Source organism: Ipomoea triloba, chromosome 7 (genome assembly GCF_003576645.1).
Source record: "Ipomoea triloba cultivar NCNSP0323 chromosome 7, ASM357664v1".
In the NCBI taxonomy this organism is placed as follows: Eukaryota; Viridiplantae; Streptophyta; class Magnoliopsida; order Solanales; family Convolvulaceae; genus Ipomoea; species Ipomoea triloba.
The window spans coordinates 28,187,146-28,207,122 of record NC_044922.1 but is presented as its reverse complement, the minus strand read 5'-3'; the positions used below and the strand labels follow the sequence as shown (position 1 = coordinate 28,207,122).

The 19,977-nt window shown below is 33.8% G+C and overlaps 2 protein-coding genes across 4 annotated transcripts in view; one reads left to right on the top strand and one right to left on the bottom strand.

Annotated features, from left to right (window-relative positions):
• Nucleotides 1–2,608: 2,608 nt before the first annotated feature.
• LOC116024944 (S-adenosylmethionine decarboxylase proenzyme-like) lies at nt 2,609–5,345 on the bottom strand. Of its 3 annotated transcripts, XM_031265985.1 has the most exons (3): nt 5,235–5,345; nt 4,962–5,115; nt 2,609–4,102 (listed from the first exon to the last, which is right to left on the bottom strand). In XM_031265985.1, the coding sequence occupies exon 3, from the start codon at nt 3,927–3,929 to the stop codon at nt 2,796–2,798; it is 1,134 nt and encodes a 377-aa protein (XP_031121845.1). In that variant the 5' UTR covers nt 3,930–4,102; nt 4,962–5,115; nt 5,235–5,345; the 3' UTR covers nt 2,609–2,795. The 3 variants fall into 3 exon arrangements, with proteins under 3 accessions (XP_031121845.1, XP_031121846.1, XP_031121847.1); XM_031265986.1 differs by having other exon boundaries at nt 4,962–5,337; XM_031265987.1 differs by lacking the exon at nt 4,962–5,115 and having other exon boundaries at nt 5,180–5,337.
• Nucleotides 5,346–19,281: 13,936 nt separating this feature from the next.
• Nucleotides 19,282–19,977, top strand: part of LOC116024936 (probable LRR receptor-like serine/threonine-protein kinase At2g23950) — a 5,425-nt gene continuing 4,729 nt past the window's right edge. Inside the window, exons 1-2 of the mRNA XM_031265975.1 lie at nt 19,282–19,697; nt 19,792–19,924. Of these exons, the coding sequence (XP_031121835.1) occupies nt 19,547–19,697; nt 19,792–19,924 (284 nt within the window). The 5' untranslated portion in view covers nt 19,282–19,546. The remainder of the gene's footprint in view (nt 19,698–19,791; nt 19,925–19,977) is intronic.

Sequence of the window (19,977 nt, the reverse complement as noted above, 5' to 3'; positions counted from 1 at the left end):
TTCCTCTTCAAAAGCAAGTATTAAGATTAAATCTTATGGGATACAAGAAGATGAAAACAAAGTTCTTATTAAGATTAAATCTTATGGGATACAAGAAGATGAAAACAAAGTTCTTAGGTTGCTTTGATAAGAACTTACTGGAGAGTTATTGAACTGTGATATATCAAGATATCATGCAAAATAAAATTGCGTCCTTGATCAGATGACACTCCTAGAATTTATAGAGATAAATTCTAACTGTTAGGAGCAGTTACTGGAAGTTTATACCAGTTAAAAAACTGACTTCCAATCCAAAGATATATATGAAATATATTGTTTTGGGTTTTAATATTCTGGTTTACGTACGTAAGTTTTGTACCCAAATATGAAATTATGATTTTAATTAATCATATTCGTATTTTAATAGCTCCAATATCTTCAATGCATTTTGAACATGCAAATTAAGATATTAACTTATGCGTACGTAACTGAACTCTTATTCATGCAAACTTTTAATTCAAGTTTCGAGACATCAAGTGCCTTATACATTCACGACTTGCGCGAATACGAGAGGTAAAAGGCTCTCACGTAACAAATTCTAAAACAATGCATGCAAATATAATTCATACTATTATATTTATATTTTAATATCTCACATGCATGTGAACATGGAAATCAAGAAATATTAAAATACACAAGTACATGCATGGAAATAGAATGAGCACAAAGTGAAATGTTCATGCATGTTCGAGAGGTACAACATCATCACATTCGAGTGGTGAAAGTACTGCCTAAATTACCTTAGACACATCGTTTCCTTGCGGACCTGCGAAACATCGATAAAACGATTCACGCAACACTCAGTTCGAGACATCGTTTCTCCGCGAACCGATCTCTCGTGCGAACCGACCTCTCGAGGAATCTCTCGCGATCTCTCAAACATCTCGAGATTTCTCAAATAACCCAAAATCATCTCTACCAAACTCAATAATATTTACTACTCGACAACTCCAAATATTATTTGAGCTTTCATGGTAGACATCTGAACCATTAATCTCCATTACTATATAAATATCCAACAAAGACCGCCCTAACCGACGTATATCAATACTAACCCTGAGGTTAGTTGCAGGTTGGTTGCTCTTGGTTCACCTCTTAAGCTCATGCCTAGTCAATTTTGCCTGAGTTGTCTCTCACTCCACATGTTTCACTCGATCCATACTTGTGCCATGCTTCTTAAATTTAAAAACTTAGATTGAGACTAATAATATATTCATCACCCGCCTTTATCCATTGTCATGCATGCAATGTGCCTATATTATTTAGAATTTTTTAATAAAATTAATCAAAATAGATAAATAAAATGGAGATGAAGGTGAGGACAAGGAACGCCTGGCGTGGATGTTGTGAGCTAAGCAAAGAAGCATGCTCGTAATCTTGAATTAGTTGAATCAAAATCTAGGTTTCACGTTACGTTGTCGGCTTAATTTAGGTTTAGTTGCTAAATATGGGATCATAAATTAACGCATGCTTCATTTTTGGGTGAATCTTAGCTTGTACACTTGTACTTGTATTTTGACTTGGTATGTATTGTACCTCAACTTTCTGCACTGCCGTCTTGAAGGTTAATTAGAGCGACAATATCCGAAATGAGTTCTCAATTTTGTGCATCTAAACCCAAAAACGATTAGTAACATGTCACTAGGTTTCAAGCAATGTTTCGGCGATACTTCAGCTACTTTGGAGAAAGAATCGGAGACGAATTATCTTTTTTTTTGCGACCAGCAGGTCGCCTTCTCCAGATGCCAGTGAAGGCAATCCAACGACGACTAGAGATGGAAACCAACTGGTTGCCTTCTCCAGTTAACTTCTTCGGCGACCTGCTGATCGCAAAGAAGGCAACCCATCGCCGATTTTTTCCGGAACATCGTCGAAACTTTGGTGACATGCTATCACAAGTCACTAACCGGTTTTTGGCTTCAATGCACTAAATTAACATGTTTGTGCTTAATTACAAATTTTTAAAAGTTCAAAGGCCTAATTGACTTCTCGTATAAATTTCAAGAGTATATTTGACTCTTTTTTCTTAATATGAATGTCAGTTTTATTTTTAGATCAAGGTCCACCTTACATTGTGGACCCTGGTCCTTTTTTTTTTTTTTTTTTTTCTAATTGGCACATTAACATGTTCAAACCACAATAAGAAGGCACTACGAAATGAACTTAAACAAAATGTTGATAATAATCAAACTCTTAGTCTTTAGGTATGAGTTTCATGTTCACCAATCGAGATTTAAGAAGTGCTTTAGGGGCACCATCTTTGTTTCTATGCAAGAATTACTTCCCTAACAGGCCACACTCTTGGCACCTTTGGCTTCCCTCCAAAACATGCTTCAATTTTGTTTCAACTCTCATTCTTGCATGGAGTAATAATACCCTGGCCTCTAAAAAATTATAGAAACCTAGCTATTAAATTTAAATCATTTTCAGCCCTTTATCCACCTATTCTTCACCTAACTCATTTCTCTTAAGAACACTTATTAAATGTGGTTCTATAGTTAGCCCACAATTCTTGGAGGATGATTTTCTTTTCTTTTGTACCATTTTTTAGGTAGATAATACATCAAACTACTCGTAAATTGTCAACTTGATTACTCTTTTTTTGGGATTTTAAATTTTTGATATCAAGACTTACATAGTTACATAGATGGACTTGAAAAGCCATTTTTTATTGCATCTATCACTCATGGTATCTAAGACCTAATTAACATAAACCAAAATAATTTTCAACAACCTAATGGTACAAAATAACATGACTAGCGGACTAACTCACAAATCGTTGGTGACTCCATGGATAATGTCGTCATACCAAAAGGCAAGCCACCGACAATCGTCACTTCCTCCTCTGTTTCCTTCCCGCATTGCAAAGCTGAGGGACGGAAAGTCACCTTGTTGGTCGTGAAGCATCGGTAATCGATGAGGCCGCCACCCGGGAGCTCTTGTGTTACCCCGAATTGACACGTGTATCCGTCCACGTCAACACCGCCACCATTCCAAATCTTGTCTCGCGAGGGAACTCCAAAGCGAGTGACGGCCACGCTGAATTCGGCGGGCTCGAAGCAGGTGAGGACCCGCTTCACTAGCGGCTCAAGCCCGGTGGGACATAACTCCACCCCCATGGCTTCGTAGCTGGCGTAGCTGAAGCCTTCCTCTGGCGTCACGTGCACCGTAGAATAAGTTGTGCCATCCATCCCATTCATCGAGTACCCACAAGGGTCGAACTCAAATTCACAAATCACGTGACTTGGGATGACGTCACATATACGGGACATTTTCGTCATTTCACCACCACCACCACCCCTCTTAAAAAACACCGCCGCCTTCTCCCGGCTCAACCCCGTCATACAAATCTCCACCGTTGTCTCCATCGCCGGCACTCCCGACCCCACCTCCGCCACGTACACATGCCAGTTCCGGCCCGGAAACTCCGGGTCGCCGAGCACGAACCCGACCCCGTTCTTAAACTGCGAATTCAGGAACGCCACCTCCTCTGAGAAGCTCCGGTGAGGCGCCGGCTGAGAATTCTGGAAAACGAAGGTCCCCCGCGAGTACCGGACGGAGTCAACACCGAGTGAGAGCGAGTCAGCGAGTTCCAAGATCACCGGAACCGATAACAGCAGTCTGGTAGTCCCACAGGTCTTGAGAACAATCTTGAGAGGGTAAATAAACATGCTTGACTCGGACAAAACGTACGAGTCAAACTCGGCGCCGGAGAGCTCGGAAACAATGGTGCAAAACGCCGGTTCAAGAATGGAGTCGAGCTGAGCCCGGATCAGGTCCCGGAGCCCCATTCCGTGCGGGTCACGGAACATCGGCGCCGCAGTGAATGAGATTTCCAAACGCTTTTCGAAGCCTTCAAAGCCTATCGCCGACGACAGAGCTTCCGCCATGGCAGCACAGATTGTAAAAAGAGTTTACTTTTCTATATTTCTAAAAAAAAAAAAATCAAAAAATCAAAGAAAAAAACGCAGTCTTCTTCTTCTTTTCTTCCTACTCTACCGGAGCGTCCATATTCATCTACCTCGCCGGCCGGAAAATTGTATCAGGATGGCTTCCTCACGCACTGCATTCATATAAAAAAGACATCGTCATGAACAACGAAATGTTACCTAAAAAGAAAACACAAATTAGTAGCTCAATTGATTTTTATGTGATAAATTGTATATAAATTAGTGACTCTCCTAAATGGGAGGTGATCGAGCCTCATTAGAGGCTATATTACTTCAACAGAGTCGATAGTACTCAATTTAAAAAATAAAAAATAGAGCCCTAATAGTGATAGTGTGATCTTTACACCTAATGTAGTAGGCAATGGAAAGTATCTATCATGTAGTGTCGAGATGTTAAGCCTAAGGGCGAAAGGATTTTGCCTTATTCAGTTCATTTTTGGGTGATAAACTGTGTACAGGTCTCAATATTAATATCAAGTTCAATCTAACCGTGACAATATAAGAGTTAGGGCTACTTGTGAATCCTAATCACTCATTCTCCAACCTAATGAAGGGATAGTTCAATTGATTTTTGAGTAGTAAATTGTGTAACAAACCCTAAAAGTGGTAGTATAAGAGTTAGGAACCTTCCGAATTAATGACCATTTTGGCCCCTCAAAGCCTTGGCTATGCCGTAATTATCAAATTGGTATTCGACTATCAATTTTAACCAATTAAATAATCAACTATTAAACTGATCGAGGACCAATTTAATAATTACATATAACCGTTACGAAATTAAAAATTTAATTGATCAAAATTAATAGTCGAGAACCAATATGCATAGTTTAGAGACCAAAACAATCATTAATTGGAGCTCCTTGTAGGTATTAAGACCCGAAAAATGTGAGCACCTAACGCCAGAGAATTTCGCCTTTAGACAGGACAAGAAAACACAATCTTTGCAGATAGAGATCATATATATATATATACGTTAGAGTAAGCAGGCGATCGGAATTTGTGAATGCCACCGTGAGGACGAACGTCTTCGATGATGTAACCGAGAGGGGTCTCGTATTGGGCACTACTCCACGGATTCTTCTTCCCACCTTTCGTCTCCATTAAAACATCGATCAATCCTCGCTCTCTGCAAATTCCAAACCACCACGTACGACGACAACAACCTTAAATTTCAAGAATATAATGCGTACCATTCATGAGGAGAATGAAACAAATGAAGAATGAACAATTTCTCCGGCGACTTACGGCGGGAATGCGACGTAAGGAGACGGCGGAGGATCGGAGAGGAGACAAAATTAATGTGAAATATGTGAAGAGAGGATAATATGCGGAAACGATTTGCGTTGAGGGTGTGTGTGTTGCGTGGAGGAAGAGGTTCCAAGAGAGGGTATTTATAGGTAAATTTGGGTGAGGGTAATATTGGAATTTCACAAATGGAACAATTTTATCTCAAATGTTTAATAAATTTTTTTGTCTTAAACTAACTATAATGTATTAATTATTCCATGATCGATTAAAAACAAAAAGGTTAAAGGGAGTTTACTTCTAATGTGTAGTTTGCGGACAAACACAAAAACATGGTTGGCTTGGTGGCTTTCATTTCCTTCTTTCACTACTTTCATTTGGTCCTGAAGCACACAATTCATCTAGTCAACCAATTCAAAATAAAGTCATAAGCTTTGCTTTGTTAGCCGTCGTAAGGTAAAAGCTGTTAGGGGTATGTAGGCCAGTTGAAGCACATTCCGTGATTTACTTGCTCTACCCGTCTCCAATATCAGTGATGGACCTTAAACTTGGGATTCAAACCTATTTTATTTCCATTTGTGAAATTGTTTACAACTCAAATAAATGTCATACTTTCTCTTGCCATAGTTTGATTTTTGTGAAATTTATTGTATTACACAAGAATTATTTATTTGTATTAATGTATGACACGTTTTGTCACGGAATGTGTTTTAAAATTAGTTAACAAAACGTGTCACACATTAATAAAAATAAATTTTAAAATTTTATTTTTACTTCAAAAAACACATGAGATATACATTATATTACACTAAAAAAGATCTCTTGACATGACTTTCTCATTGAGAAGTTGCATTTAAAACATACTCCTAGCAGTATGGTCGACAAACAATCTAGAAATTGGAGATAATACTTCCAGACTTGGATCAAATTTTAGAATTAGACACTCTATTTACATGATTTAATTACCTACTTTGAGAGAAGATCCATAGGGTATAGGAGAATTAATAAGTTGAGAAGTGAAAGGGTAATTATAGTGGGTATATCTTAGTAGGTTTTTCTTTAATTTGATTCTTTTTTCCTACAGCTAATTAGGTCTTAATTTATGGCTCCCAAGAAAAGAGGGCAAGAATCTATACATTTTTGGCCCCAAAATTTCCTAAACCGTTGGTGATAGATTCTCCATTACCATAATTTGGCACCACCTAGATATGGGCAAGATTACTTGTGACTTACCCATTACTAAATCTTTATAATATATACTCACTTTTACCCTATGAGTCACATTATAATTATATATTTTTTATATTATCTCTTTATATATACACTTATGGTGCATCCTTCTAGATGCAAAGTCATCACCACATAATGTTTGGATAAATCACACTAGAGAATTATATGATGTGATAATTTTTTGGAATGTTATCATCTTTATGCTTTTTATAAGAAATATATTCGGTTGAAAAATTGTGAGTACATTGTACTGGTATTTATATTTTATAAAATGAGACTAATTCAATCAAGATTTGTTCGAACTGAACTTTACTTATGAGTAACTTAATTTCCTAGTGACATATTCAATAGTATCAGTTCCATTCAATTAAATTTCGCTCGAACTACTCTATTAGGGAGTACTATACCTTTCTCGGTGACATATTCAATAGTGTTAGTTATACTTATATCAAATTTTAACTTAAAAAATTGATTGTATGTACACCTCTACTAACATGTGCTTATTTGTCAAACAAATTAAACTTATATTCAAAAATACCTCTATATCATATAGAACTTGTCTTGCACAAGAGATTCCATATATATTTTCAGTTCAAAATTTATTTATATTCAAAAATATCCCTCATCTCGTATAGCACTTGTCTTGCACGAGAGTCACACAAAAGATTCCATGCATTATTTGATTTATTTCAATTGAATTTTTTAATTTTTATTTTTAAAATACTCATGATTCTTTACGAGATAGTATATGTTATATTTTCGGCCGGCCAAAGAATCCAAGCCCCACCACCGGAGTTTGAACCTATGACTACTCATTTAAAATGATAATCGAAATGTCATCACACTACATGATAGTTGGCAATTGAAAATTTCTTTATATTCAAAAACATCTCATATCATATAACATTTGTATCACACAAGAGTTACACAAAAGATTCCGATCCATGTATGTTTTTTTTAATTGAAAACTTATTTATTCTCTAAAGTATCCCATCTATCCTCACATAGAATTTGTCTCCCACGAGAGATTCCATGCATTCTTTTCATTGAAAACTTATGTATATCCATTATCCAAGAGGTGCCTGTAAAATGATTCCTCGCTATGAGTGGTCAAGTGGATAGAGTATGATTTTCATGTATAAATGTCAGAGTTTGATTTTTATAAACTCATTTTTTCGTCTTATTCGTCACACCAGGTCTTCTTAATTTAGTTTACATCTCTTGTATGTTTTGCAGACTATTATCTGTCTATGTGATTCTTTGTGCAATTTATAGACTATCACACAGAAACGATTTTTACTCTATATAAATTTTTTAGTGGTTACAAGCTATCCTCGACACCTATATAAATTTCTTTGGGTAGAGTTAAGACTTTTGAAGTATAAAGATAATGTGCATTTTGCACTAATTGGGAGAAGAAAATAAAGATGGAGAAAAAGAGCGTTTGAGGCGCATGCTGCTCTATATATATTTTATTGTGCGTGCGTATTAAGAATCGAATCTTTTCATGCAATTGTCTTTTACCTCTTCTTTTAACCGAATCTCTTTTCTTTTGTCTTTATTCCCCCCGATTAGCATGGCGTTATTAAAAAAGAGAGGTATAGTTGTATAGATTTGAAGTTATAGTGAATGTTGGTGTATAATTATTTTAGAATTTGTTGATTATGTAAATAAAAGCCATCTCCTATATTGCATTTATATTGGTACAGTAAATAAAAGTTTCACTTAAAATTTATTTTTAGCGACATAAATATTAGATGTTTAGTTTATTGAATCTTATAACTAGAAGATCGTCTCAATTTTTCTCATTATACGTCACGGGACAAGTTCGTTGAGTTCAGGATATAGTCTGAACTACACGAGAAAGTTTAATTAGGTCATCCAACTAAAAAAAACAACAATTAGGTCCTTGAAATATATAAAATTATGTAATTTAACATGTTCCTCCAATTATATTAGCGTGGTAGTCATCCTATTAAAAAATACTAATATTTTCACCCGTGCGTTGCACGGAATGAATTTGTTATAATATTTTAAGAAATATTTGAATCGATATACAATTATATAAATTATAACATCGAATATGAGTATGAATAAGTGTATAAATGCAATTATAGTATGAGTCTTTCTTGCATGCAACAAATATCACAAAAATTCAGTGTTCTAAAATAAGTGTATAAATGCAATAGGTAGATACTTTACATTATTGCATCATATTCATTAATTTAATTACTTGTCGATTAGTTATTGCATGATCTTGAGGTACACTTATATTTTGATATTCATTAAGTATAACTATATTATAGAAAAATTTACATGGGAGGAATGGGATAATCAGTTAAGTAATTGTTGGTTGACCGTAGAGCGTTGTGTTGGAGGAAAAAGATGATATATAGTGAAGATGATATTGCCCTTCACTATATATCATCTTCTTCCTTCAACACGTTGATATTCTCTGGACAAATAACTGTTGGAAAAAAATTAGCATAAAATGGCATTTTACTGGCAATATTGTGGTACAAATATATGTGGGGTCCACTTTTGATTTGGGTCGGGTCAAAGTGGATTCGTGTTCTTCGTAGTTAGACGAAAAGATTGATATATTGTACGCTCAAAACTGATAATGGGTGAATGAGAAATTGGTTCTCAAAGTTGACCCATTTGAGTTAGAAAAATTTAGAGAAAAACCTTTCAAGTAACTTTTGGCCCACATTGGTTTGAGAAGTGGTTTGCACCACTACTTATACAAGAGTTTTTCTAAGGCTTATTGAATTGTATAGCATAGAGGCTCTCTCTCGCGCGCAAAGGGGGGGGGGGGGGGGGCAAATGAAATCCCAAAATGAACTATGCCAAATTTTCATATTTTTTACAATATTACGCAAACCATACCATAATACTATCGGTCTGTTTTGGGCGGGAAGTTAAAACTGAAGATATTGTTTTTATTAATAATATAGATTGCATTGCAGAGAAATATATATACTGAATTACTACCATTAGTAATTCTAGTCTAGAATTGTATTACGAATAGGAACGTAGGGAATAATATATTTTATTAGGAATTCTATTTTAATTTACAATTGTATTAGGGATAGGAATTGTATTACCATATTTTACAATATTACGCAAACCAAAATATTATAGGTCTGTTTTGGGCGGGAAGTTAAAACTGAGAATATTGTTTTTATTAATAGTATAGATTGCATTGCAGAGAAATATATGTACTGAATTATTACCATTAGTAATTATAGTCTAGAATTATATTACGAATAGGAACGTAGAGACGAATATATTTTATTAAGAATTCTATTTTAATTTACAATTGTATTAGGGATAGGAATTGTATTACCATATTTTACAATATTACGCAAACCATAATATTATAGGTCTGTTTTGGGCGAGAAGTTAAAACTGAAGATATTGTTTTTATTAATAATATAGATTGCATTGCAGAGAAATATATATACTGAATTATTACCATTAGTAATTATAGTCTAGAATTGTATTACGAATAGGAACGTAGGGAATAATATATTTTATTAGGAATTCTATTTTAATTTACAATTGTATTAGGGATTGGAATTGTATTACAATATTACGCACACCAAAATATTATAGGTCTGTTTTGGGCGAGAAGGTAAAACTGAGGATATTGTTTTTATTAATAGTATAGATTATTTTAAATTTGTTTTAATAATTTTAAACCAAAACAAAACCTCACCCTTCTCCTTGTCTTCGTCTCTGGCAGGAGACGAAGTGTTTTCTTCATCTCCGGCCAGAGACAAAGAGCTTTCTTTGTCCTCAGGCCGGAGACGAATACAAGGAGGGGGTGTGTTGCATAATTTTAGACAGTTCAAAGGGCTAATTGTAATTTTTTAAAAAAAAATTAATAGTCTAATTTACTTCCGCGTATGGTTCGGTAGCTAATTTAAACATTTTTTTCCAAAAAAAATAAAATAAAATAGTACAGTATATAATTATATCCTGGGATGGTGGACCTTCTGGGCCGAGTTAGTGATTATTGTTGAGCTCATAATTCAACATCCAATAGCCCATATAAAAATAGGCTAATGGGCTGACCACTCAATTGCACACCTTGATGAAAAGAGGTCCATAAAATTAATCAAATTCACTTGTGGTCTACTTGCACCAAGTTACACTTCTATATGAGAGGTTATAGGCTCACAAATTTTACTATGGACCGCGATCCACAATATATGCATGGTAGCCCATGCGTCAAAACGACGTCGTTTTGATTAATGAAAAGAAACTACAGAAACGGCTCCGTTCCGCATCGTTAACTCTGTGTGTATAACATATTCAGTTTCATTTTATATACACTGCAGTCCCCTTCCAACACAATTACAATTTCTTTTCGAGATAACTACAATTTCATTCGATTTATACACTCAAATATGTGAAACTGTTATTCGATTTCTTTTCAACATAACTACAGTATCTTTTATAATACACTGTTGTTTCCTTTCAACACAACTACAGTATCATTTCGATATAACTACAGATTCATTGGACAATATACACTCAAATATGTGAAACTGGTATTCAGTTTTATTTTATATACAGTGCAGTTTCCTTTCAACATAACTACAGTTTTATTTTGATATAACTACAGTTTCATTTGATAATATTAAAACGAATGTGAGGCAGTATCTTTTGAGATGAACTGTAGTTTCATTTACGTAGGGGTGTAAACGAGCCGAGCCGAGCTCGAACCTAGGGTGGCTTGAGCTCGAGCTCGTTAAGGAAGGCTCGGCTCGAATTCGAGCTCGAGCTCGGTCGAGCTTGAAAATTGATGCTCGAGCTCGAGCTCGGCAATTTTCGAGATGCTCGAGTTTGGCTCGAGCAGCTCGATTGTTCGAGCTCGAGCTTGAATTTGAGCTCGAATTCATGCTCGAACTCAAGTTCGAGCCCGATTTTGAACTCGAATTTAACCTGTTTGATTTTAAATTCATGTTTCAATTAAAAATAAACTATAATATTATAGGTATACATATTATATATATATATATATATATATATATATATATATATATATATATATATATATATATATATATCTTGCGAGCGGCTCATCGAGCCACGAGCCTAAGACATTAGAGCTCGAGCTCGGCTCGATTATTAAACGAGCCGCTCGAGCTCGACTCGAACTCGAATTTGACCGAGCTTTGACCGAGCGGCTCGTGAGCAGCTCGCGACTTCGTTAAGACTTGACTGCAGCTGTTTTTTTAGTACCGTTTTTAGACCATGGTCCACGATATAATAACTGTTGTGAATTGCCCTTCAATAGGTTAAGAAAATAGTTATCAACATATAATGCATTGTAACAGAATCATCACGATAATGTGAAGGCAAGGGGTGGGGGTTAACTTTAGGGTTGTCACCACGACACCACTATACATGCCCAACGTGGAAGAATCAATTCTTCTCTATGGGAATGAGAAAGAGAAGAAAAAAAAAGTAGAGAATAAACTCGCACCCCAACAAAGATTTTCTTTCATTTACTATTTATTTCCCAATATTATTTTATGTTCCCCTCATTATTACTCCTTCCTCTCTCTGTAAATTGTAAACTACGAGGAAATATTTAATGTTTTTTTACTTTGATTTTCCTTTTATTATTTTCCTGAAAACTCATAATACACTCAATCAAATCCTCTTGGTTTAGTAGGTAGAAATATCTATCACACATTTTTTTTTTCATTTTAATTTGTGATATATTACACATGAACATAATTTATATACAGTGTAATTTTCAAATAATGACTGTAATTTTACATATTCAATAAAAAGATGGCGTATCATAGAGTAGTTAATATAGATGGATAATTGTACACGATCGTTATTATTCTATTTGTGAATATGTATTATAGGTGTAGTTACTCTAGAATTGTTTATAAAATGAGTTTTTATTTTAATTCATGGTTCGAATTTATTAAAGTTTGGAGTGAGCTTGAGTTGTTTTAGTATGAGATTGTGAGTTCGAGCCATGTATATATCAACAGTATTGAGAGAGTTGCGTTATATATATGTGATCCTATTAGGACTTGATTGAATTAATCATACCTAGAAAAGGCGTATATTTTATTATCAAATTTCACTTTAACCATACAATGGTGTTCATTACGTAATTAGTACTCTGTAGTAATTTATAGTTGCTGATAAAGAAATAAAGAATTTTTATTTATTTTTATTTATTTTTCAGTGAGAAAAGAAAATTCACAGTTATTATTTGAGAATATACATTGAATAAACTCATTTCCTATGTATTAGCTCATAAATCATATACAAAAAATAAATCGCACTATAAAAATTATGTGTAACGTGCTCATCGAATCTAAGGGGGTTTATGATATAAGATATATTTATTGTTACTTTTTTTTTCGAGTATTTTTACTTTATTATATACGATATCGACATTAATGTTAATGATGTTGTGATGAGTGTTTGTTGTGTTGCCCTACCATCTGTTCAAGTATTGCTCTCCATTATATTCTAGCACTTTCTCAATGTTGGATTTTTTTTATAATAATAATTGGATCATAATTAACCATAATAGAAATAACACTTGAAAATAATGATTAAAAAGAAAGTACAAAAGTTTGGTCTCCCTTCACTAGTGTAAGTAATCCTCTTTTATTTAATATATTAGTTTTACACCCACATTGTGCGAATAATTTAATATCCACTGCTAGTCTTTAAATAAGTAATTCAGAGTATATCAATACAGATTATATATTAGAAATTTATTATAGTTGACATTAACATTAATGTTTAATTTGCAATTTTCTAAAAACAATTATCTAAATACTTATTGTAGTTGGTATAGTATTAAGTAGTAGATATATACTACTTTTGGTTGAAATTATTATAGGTTTTGTTAATTTACTTTAATATAAGTTTGTCATTGTCTTCGTCTTTATTGCTTATCGGTCACTTCTTTTTTTTATTGGTAATGTTTCATGTGTAATTGAGTTACTAGCTAGTACTAGTTTGCAAAAAGAACCTATTTAATCTAATTATAAGTTGATTCCTTTACTATTAATATTTATAAAATTGATTCTGTCATTTTTTAGTCATTGATCATCATAGATGGATTGATCAAATTAGTCCACACTTATTACAATAAAAGTTCACATTTGATCATATTATATATATATATATATATATATATATATATATATATATATATATATATATGCACACATCTCAATAAATTCTTTGGAATTTTAATTAGAATGTGGAAAAAGCTTCTCACTGCGACACTGCTTTCTCCACTCTCTTTATAACTTTGTTACACTTTGCTTTATTAGGTTTGTGTGGATGTATATGTATATGAATGGGCCATAAAGTGGAATTATATGTTATTCTTTATGCACTTGCAACTCCATTCTTTTAGGCTTTTAGAATGTCCACTTTGTTTTCCTTTTTATATTACTTCTAAATCCAAATTAAATAAAAAGTACGTAACAAAGTTTTATTGGTAAAAAAAAAAAACACAAATGTTAGGTTTGTTCCTTAAGAATTGTATTTAAACTTTCAAGTTTGACAGTTATTATTTATGCATTCATCATTCTAGCGAAAAGTAATGGCGGTGTTTGGTAAATAGCTGTTGGTTGATTGGATTAGTAGGTTTGACTAGTTGATAGTATTAGTTGATTGTACAAAGATGTTTGATAAATTAGGTGTTAACTGATAACTTATTACATGCAAAATGACTTTCTCAAAATGATGATCGAAACTTTGAGCAGCTTTTTGAAAGTTAGTGTTTTGGAGTAATAAGCTGTTATACAAAGTTAATTAATCAAACACTTATATTGGTTGTTTAACCAAGTCAAACTGTTAATACTGGTCAAATAAACCAAAATTGATTGATAAGCTAACTATATTACCAAACAACTTGCCAAGCACCTTGCGCTCAGATAGCATGTAGTGACTCTTCCATTTGGGAGGTCATGAGATCGAGCCTCAGACTCTTTGTGCTTCAACAATTGATCCCTCTGTTTAGTAGTATGCTAAAAAAATCTTAATAAGAATCAAATTCGTAATCTTCAGATACGAGAGTCATGCTCACCCTATTTGATTTGCCTTGTAAAATTCTTGTTCCACACCAACAAACTAATTCACTCTTTCTCTTTTGATTGCTTTAACGTAACTTATGTTCATAAATACAGACAAAACATAACCTCAACCGACACTCAAACAGATTTCTTGATAATGTACTCAAAAACCAGATGTCACATCGGACAATGGAACCATGCAAGGACATTGTCAACAACAATATATCTCCATGACGATCGATCAATCATTTTTAGAAAATTATGGCACCCTTTTCCAACAGTGATCAAGTATCCCTAAGCCAATTGTGGCAGAGGACAAAAGATGTGTGATCCTATGATGTAGTTCAAATCCACACACAATTTGTATGTACCCCTTTTTTGGAAATTAATGACCCAATTCACACAAATTTGGTGCAATTGATACCACTCTTCTCTTGCCATTTTATGTATATGATTCAATTAACAAGATTTCGTAATGTAATTCAGTATAATATTATTAGTATTTAAAATTTAGGAAAAGTTACAGTCGTGTACTAGCCTCTTTGTATCTGGTGCAAAACCCCTAGTGCAAACCCATGTCGCTTGTTTGGTTGGAATGAAGGAATTAGAGGAAAGATGAATTGTAATTCGGTTGGAAAAGATAATGTGTGAATACAATATGATTTCCAATTGCGTTGTTTGGTAGGGAATAATAGAATTATTGGGATTGAGAAGGAAAGAAGTGATATAAAGAGTAAAATGTCCTTATGTAATAATAATAATAATAATAACCAAGGATAGTTGTATCATTTCATCCATTTTTTCCCTTTCCCATAGCCATTGAATTGCAATTCATGAGGATACCATTGAAAATATGCTTGATTTGGAGGAAAATGACTTCCACCCTCCGCAGCACCACAACACCATGGACAACACCCACAGAGACTTCCATAACACTACAACACCCACGGAGAACACTCCGGCGAAAATCAGAGGGTTTGCTTTTCCACCGCAATTCTTTTGCCACTCCAATTATAATGTTTGGTTGGAAGAAATTGCAATTCTTGTTTTTCTATTTATTTGTTTTTTTTTTGTCTGTGCAGCATATATAAGAAAACAAAAAGTTGGAAAAAGAATTAGTTTGACTAAATAGTGGATACGGTTAGTGAAATGAGATAAATGTACTATATATTAATTTCCTAACTAAAAACATCATAATTACAACCTTAATAAAGCATTAAGGATCTCTTTGTCACCTTAGACTTCTAACGTTGTGTGTTTCCCCCTTGATTAACAACTATTAAGGCTAATGGGGTCCAGGGGATTTCCAGGCTTCCAGCCAAGCTTTCAGGTAAACAAGTTCAAAAGCTTGCACAAATTATATTGGATAATGTGACATTATATTATACTATAAAAATAAAATTAAAAATTAAGTAAACTTAGTAAATTATATTTTTTTTGAATACGAGTAAATTATATTTAAAAACAGCAATAATTATATGTTTAAATTAAAGGTAGGCGGTTTGATAACAGTGATAATTATTTGTTTAATTTCTTTCAAAATTTTAATGTTTAGTTATTCATGAAAAATGAAGTGAATAGAAAATACATATTATAATCAAAGGAAAGGACTCATTTTGAAAGAAAATGGCTTCTAAGATTTTGACCCATAAGACATTTTTAAATCTCGTTCTCACGGTTAAGTGAGTAGATCAATCTACCACCTACCCAATTACTATTTGGACTAACCCTAGCTAGCCTAATTAAAATTCAGTTCTAATGGATGACAATTGGTCGGGGTGACTACATGCATGCAACATGCACGTGTCATGGGTGCACAGGAAGTGGTAAAGATCCACCACTTTTTTTACTGGATCAACTTGGTTAAGTCTAAATAATAATTCAATAAATGGTTGACCGATCAACTCACTTGACAGTTAACACCAATCAAATATAGGAAAAGAAGAAAATTTGAACATTAACTTCATTTTTCATGAATAGCTAAACATTAAAAGTTTAAAAATAATTTTTAAAAGTCATTTTCGTATTTTCAAACAGACTCTAAATAGGTGATTGGGTCATAACTACTCATAAGTGTCTCATAAAATTATCTATAGACACACATATTAATTTTATTTTAAAAGATACTCCGTAGAAAATAACAAGAATAAAAAAAATTGAAACCTAGGTGTGTCTTTTAGACATTGTGCGTATATTAATAATAATAATAAGAAAAAAGAAATCACTCTTTTTCCTAGAAAAATGAAAAAGTAGAAAAAGAAACAGAAAAACTATTTAATTAATGCTGACTGAAGCTGGAAAATTCTCCATTTTTATAGTGTTTTTAATTGATCCTAAGTAGAGGTTACTATTTTTTCTTTATGAAAATTGATATCAAAATCTTTTGAAAAAATGTCAAATAAATTATTGAACTTTTATACTTTGTACAACTGAACTATCAAATAAAAAACAGTGTCCAATTAGAACATTAAACATGCAAAAAAAGTGCAATTATAATTTTGTACTCGTTGCTTTAAGTAAAACAAGTTCAATTAATAACTTGACATTTAATATAATTAAATTTAAAATGTTAATACTTATGTGGAAGGTTATATGGTTGTGACATGTCAAGTTATATATACAAATTTATTTTAATTATTATTAAAAAAATTGAAGAGACTTCAAACAAAGGAGGCAGCCATGACTACCTCCTCCTTTATACAATTTGGACAAAGAACAAAGGAGAGACGGTCATGGCTTCCCCCTCCTTCATCCACCCCATGTAGATGAAGGGGAGACAACATTGTTCGATGATTTATTTGACACTCATTCTAAATCTTTTTATATAGAATATTGGAATTACACCACTAAACAGAGTTCTTTTATTCTTCTTCTTAATAGTAATTATAACTTTTTTTAATTTTATTTTTAACTCATCTCTTGTGTAATAATTCACAAATTGTACTAGAGAAATAAATTGTTATCGAAAGATCTTATGCAATGGATTTGGTCGAGAATATGTTAGAAAAATTGAAATGGAAACATATTAGTATATATTAGTATAAGAATTATGTTCCACTTATTTGGTCACCCATTTTGAAGCGTAGACTCTTTGCGACGAGTTCGATCAAGAGAGTATTGACAAAAATCGAACTCAAAATATTTTAGCACGAGAATTATGTTCTATCTATTCAGTCATCCACTTCAAGTCATAGACATGTAGGGATGTCAACGGGGCGGGGCGGGGGCGGGGAATGGGGTCCCCGTCCCCGTCCCCGAAATCTTCCCCCATTCCCCGTCCCCGCCCCGTTCCCCGGAGGGGATGGGGAATTATTCCCCATCCCCATCCCCGCGGGGATTTTTCGGGGACAGGGAATCCCCGCGGGGATTTTTTTTGAATTATGTAAATTTAACCAAGAAACTAATATTATGAAAAAATTATATTGTTACCGTAAAAGAGAATTAGTTTACCGTAAATGTTTAAATATTTATTAAATGATAGCGTATAGACATCAAATACAAGGTATTTCTACTAGTTTATTTCAATATAAATAGTTAAAGGTATTTCTACTAGTTTATTACTTTATTTCCACTACTAGTTTATTTCCAATTTTCCACTACTAGTTTATTTTCAATTTTCCATTGCTTATTTCTCATCATGTTATTCATGTCCAACAAATAAATTCTTTCTAGTTTTCCAGGATATTTTGGAGTGTAATAAACAAATAATTGTCACTGATTATTTTTATTCTTTATTTAATTTATAATTCATAACAATCTACATTTTATTAAGTAAATTCACTTTAAAAAAATCAAAACTAAGTAAATCTACAAACTGAACTATGTAATCTGCAAACTATGTAATAAACCTACATTTTATTAAGTAAATATGCAAAATTGATAATCATAATAGTATTTAATCAAGCCTTTGAAATCTATATATATCATGATCCATGAAGGTGACCTGCCAAATAGTATAATACGTAACATTTACCATAAACTAGCTGACAAATATTAGGGAAATTTATAAACAAAGAAGTAAAAGAACTAGACACCTAAAGTCCTAAACAAAGAACTAGCTTGAATATATAATTCGTGTATATATATAAATATATAATATATAATATACGGGGACGGGGCGGGGATCGGGGTCGAGGTCGGGGTCGGGGCGGGGGATACATTCCCCGTCCCCGTCCCTGTCCCCGGCGGGGATTAGGAATTCCTCCCCATCCCCGTCCCCGTTCCCCGAATTAATTCCCCGAACCCGCCCCCATCAGGGCAGGGATCGATTTTTCCCGTCCGAGGCGGGTTGAATTGCCATCCCTATAGACATGTGTGATGACATGCTCAACCTAAAACAATGTTTATAAACATCGAATTCAAAATATCTTAATATAAAAATCATATTTCATCTATTTCGGGACAAAACACTTGACATTTTTGGATACATAATGTCATAATCCTCTGGATTCAACCTAGCTCTTAATGAAAATAGGCATAATAATTTATAATAGTAGGGGGATTTTGTAGACCATTTTGTCTGGTCTTTTCTCAATTCATAGCCTATCAAAAGGAACAAATGAGAAGAATTAACATCTGTATTGTGTTGTGTGCCTACATCAAACCTCTCGAAAATCCCCTCCCCCCCCCCAACCCACCCCCCCACCCCCCACTCCACATTGCCATTTTACCTTTCTTGCCGTGCATCTCCTTCCCTGTGTCCTTGACTGTAACAACCACTGCATATATACAAACACGTATGTTGAAAGAGAGAGAGAAGAAAACAAGAAATCAAGAATGGGTTTAGTGAGAGAAACACAGTGCATATTATATTCCTGTCACTCTCAATTTCTGAGCTTCAAACTTCCCCTCCTCCCTCACTGTCACTGACATCCCGTATCATCCCCACTTACTCCTCCTCAGACCCACCACTCCTCCATTAAAACAATGCCATAGTTTGTGGTAAAGTTTTCACCTTTACCTCTCTTTGTCTCTGGGCTGTGGAGGAAACAACGTAATACAGAAATGCTGGTCTTAGGGAGCAAATGTAGGAGAATTCTGTCTGTTTTTTGTGCTGCCAACATGCATTTTTGCCATGGAGGGAGCCTCTTTCTTCTCTGCATTTTCCTGGCTTCTGCCTCTCTTTCTCTCTCTTATGAAGGGAGGAACCCTGAAGGTATGTACTCAAAACACCAAAGAAAAACAATTTTCTATGGGTTTTGGGTTTTTGTGTTTTTGCTGTGATGAACTGACCTTTTTGTTTGCTGTAGTTGAAGCTTTGATAGCTATAAGGAATTATCTGAATGACCCAAATGGAGTTTTAAGGAATTGGGATGTTGATTCAGTGGACCCTTGTAGTTGGGCTATGATCACTTGTTCTTCTGATAATCTTGTCATTGCCTTGTGAGTGGTTTTTTTTTTTTTTTTTTTTTTTTTTTTTTTTTTTTTTTTTTTTT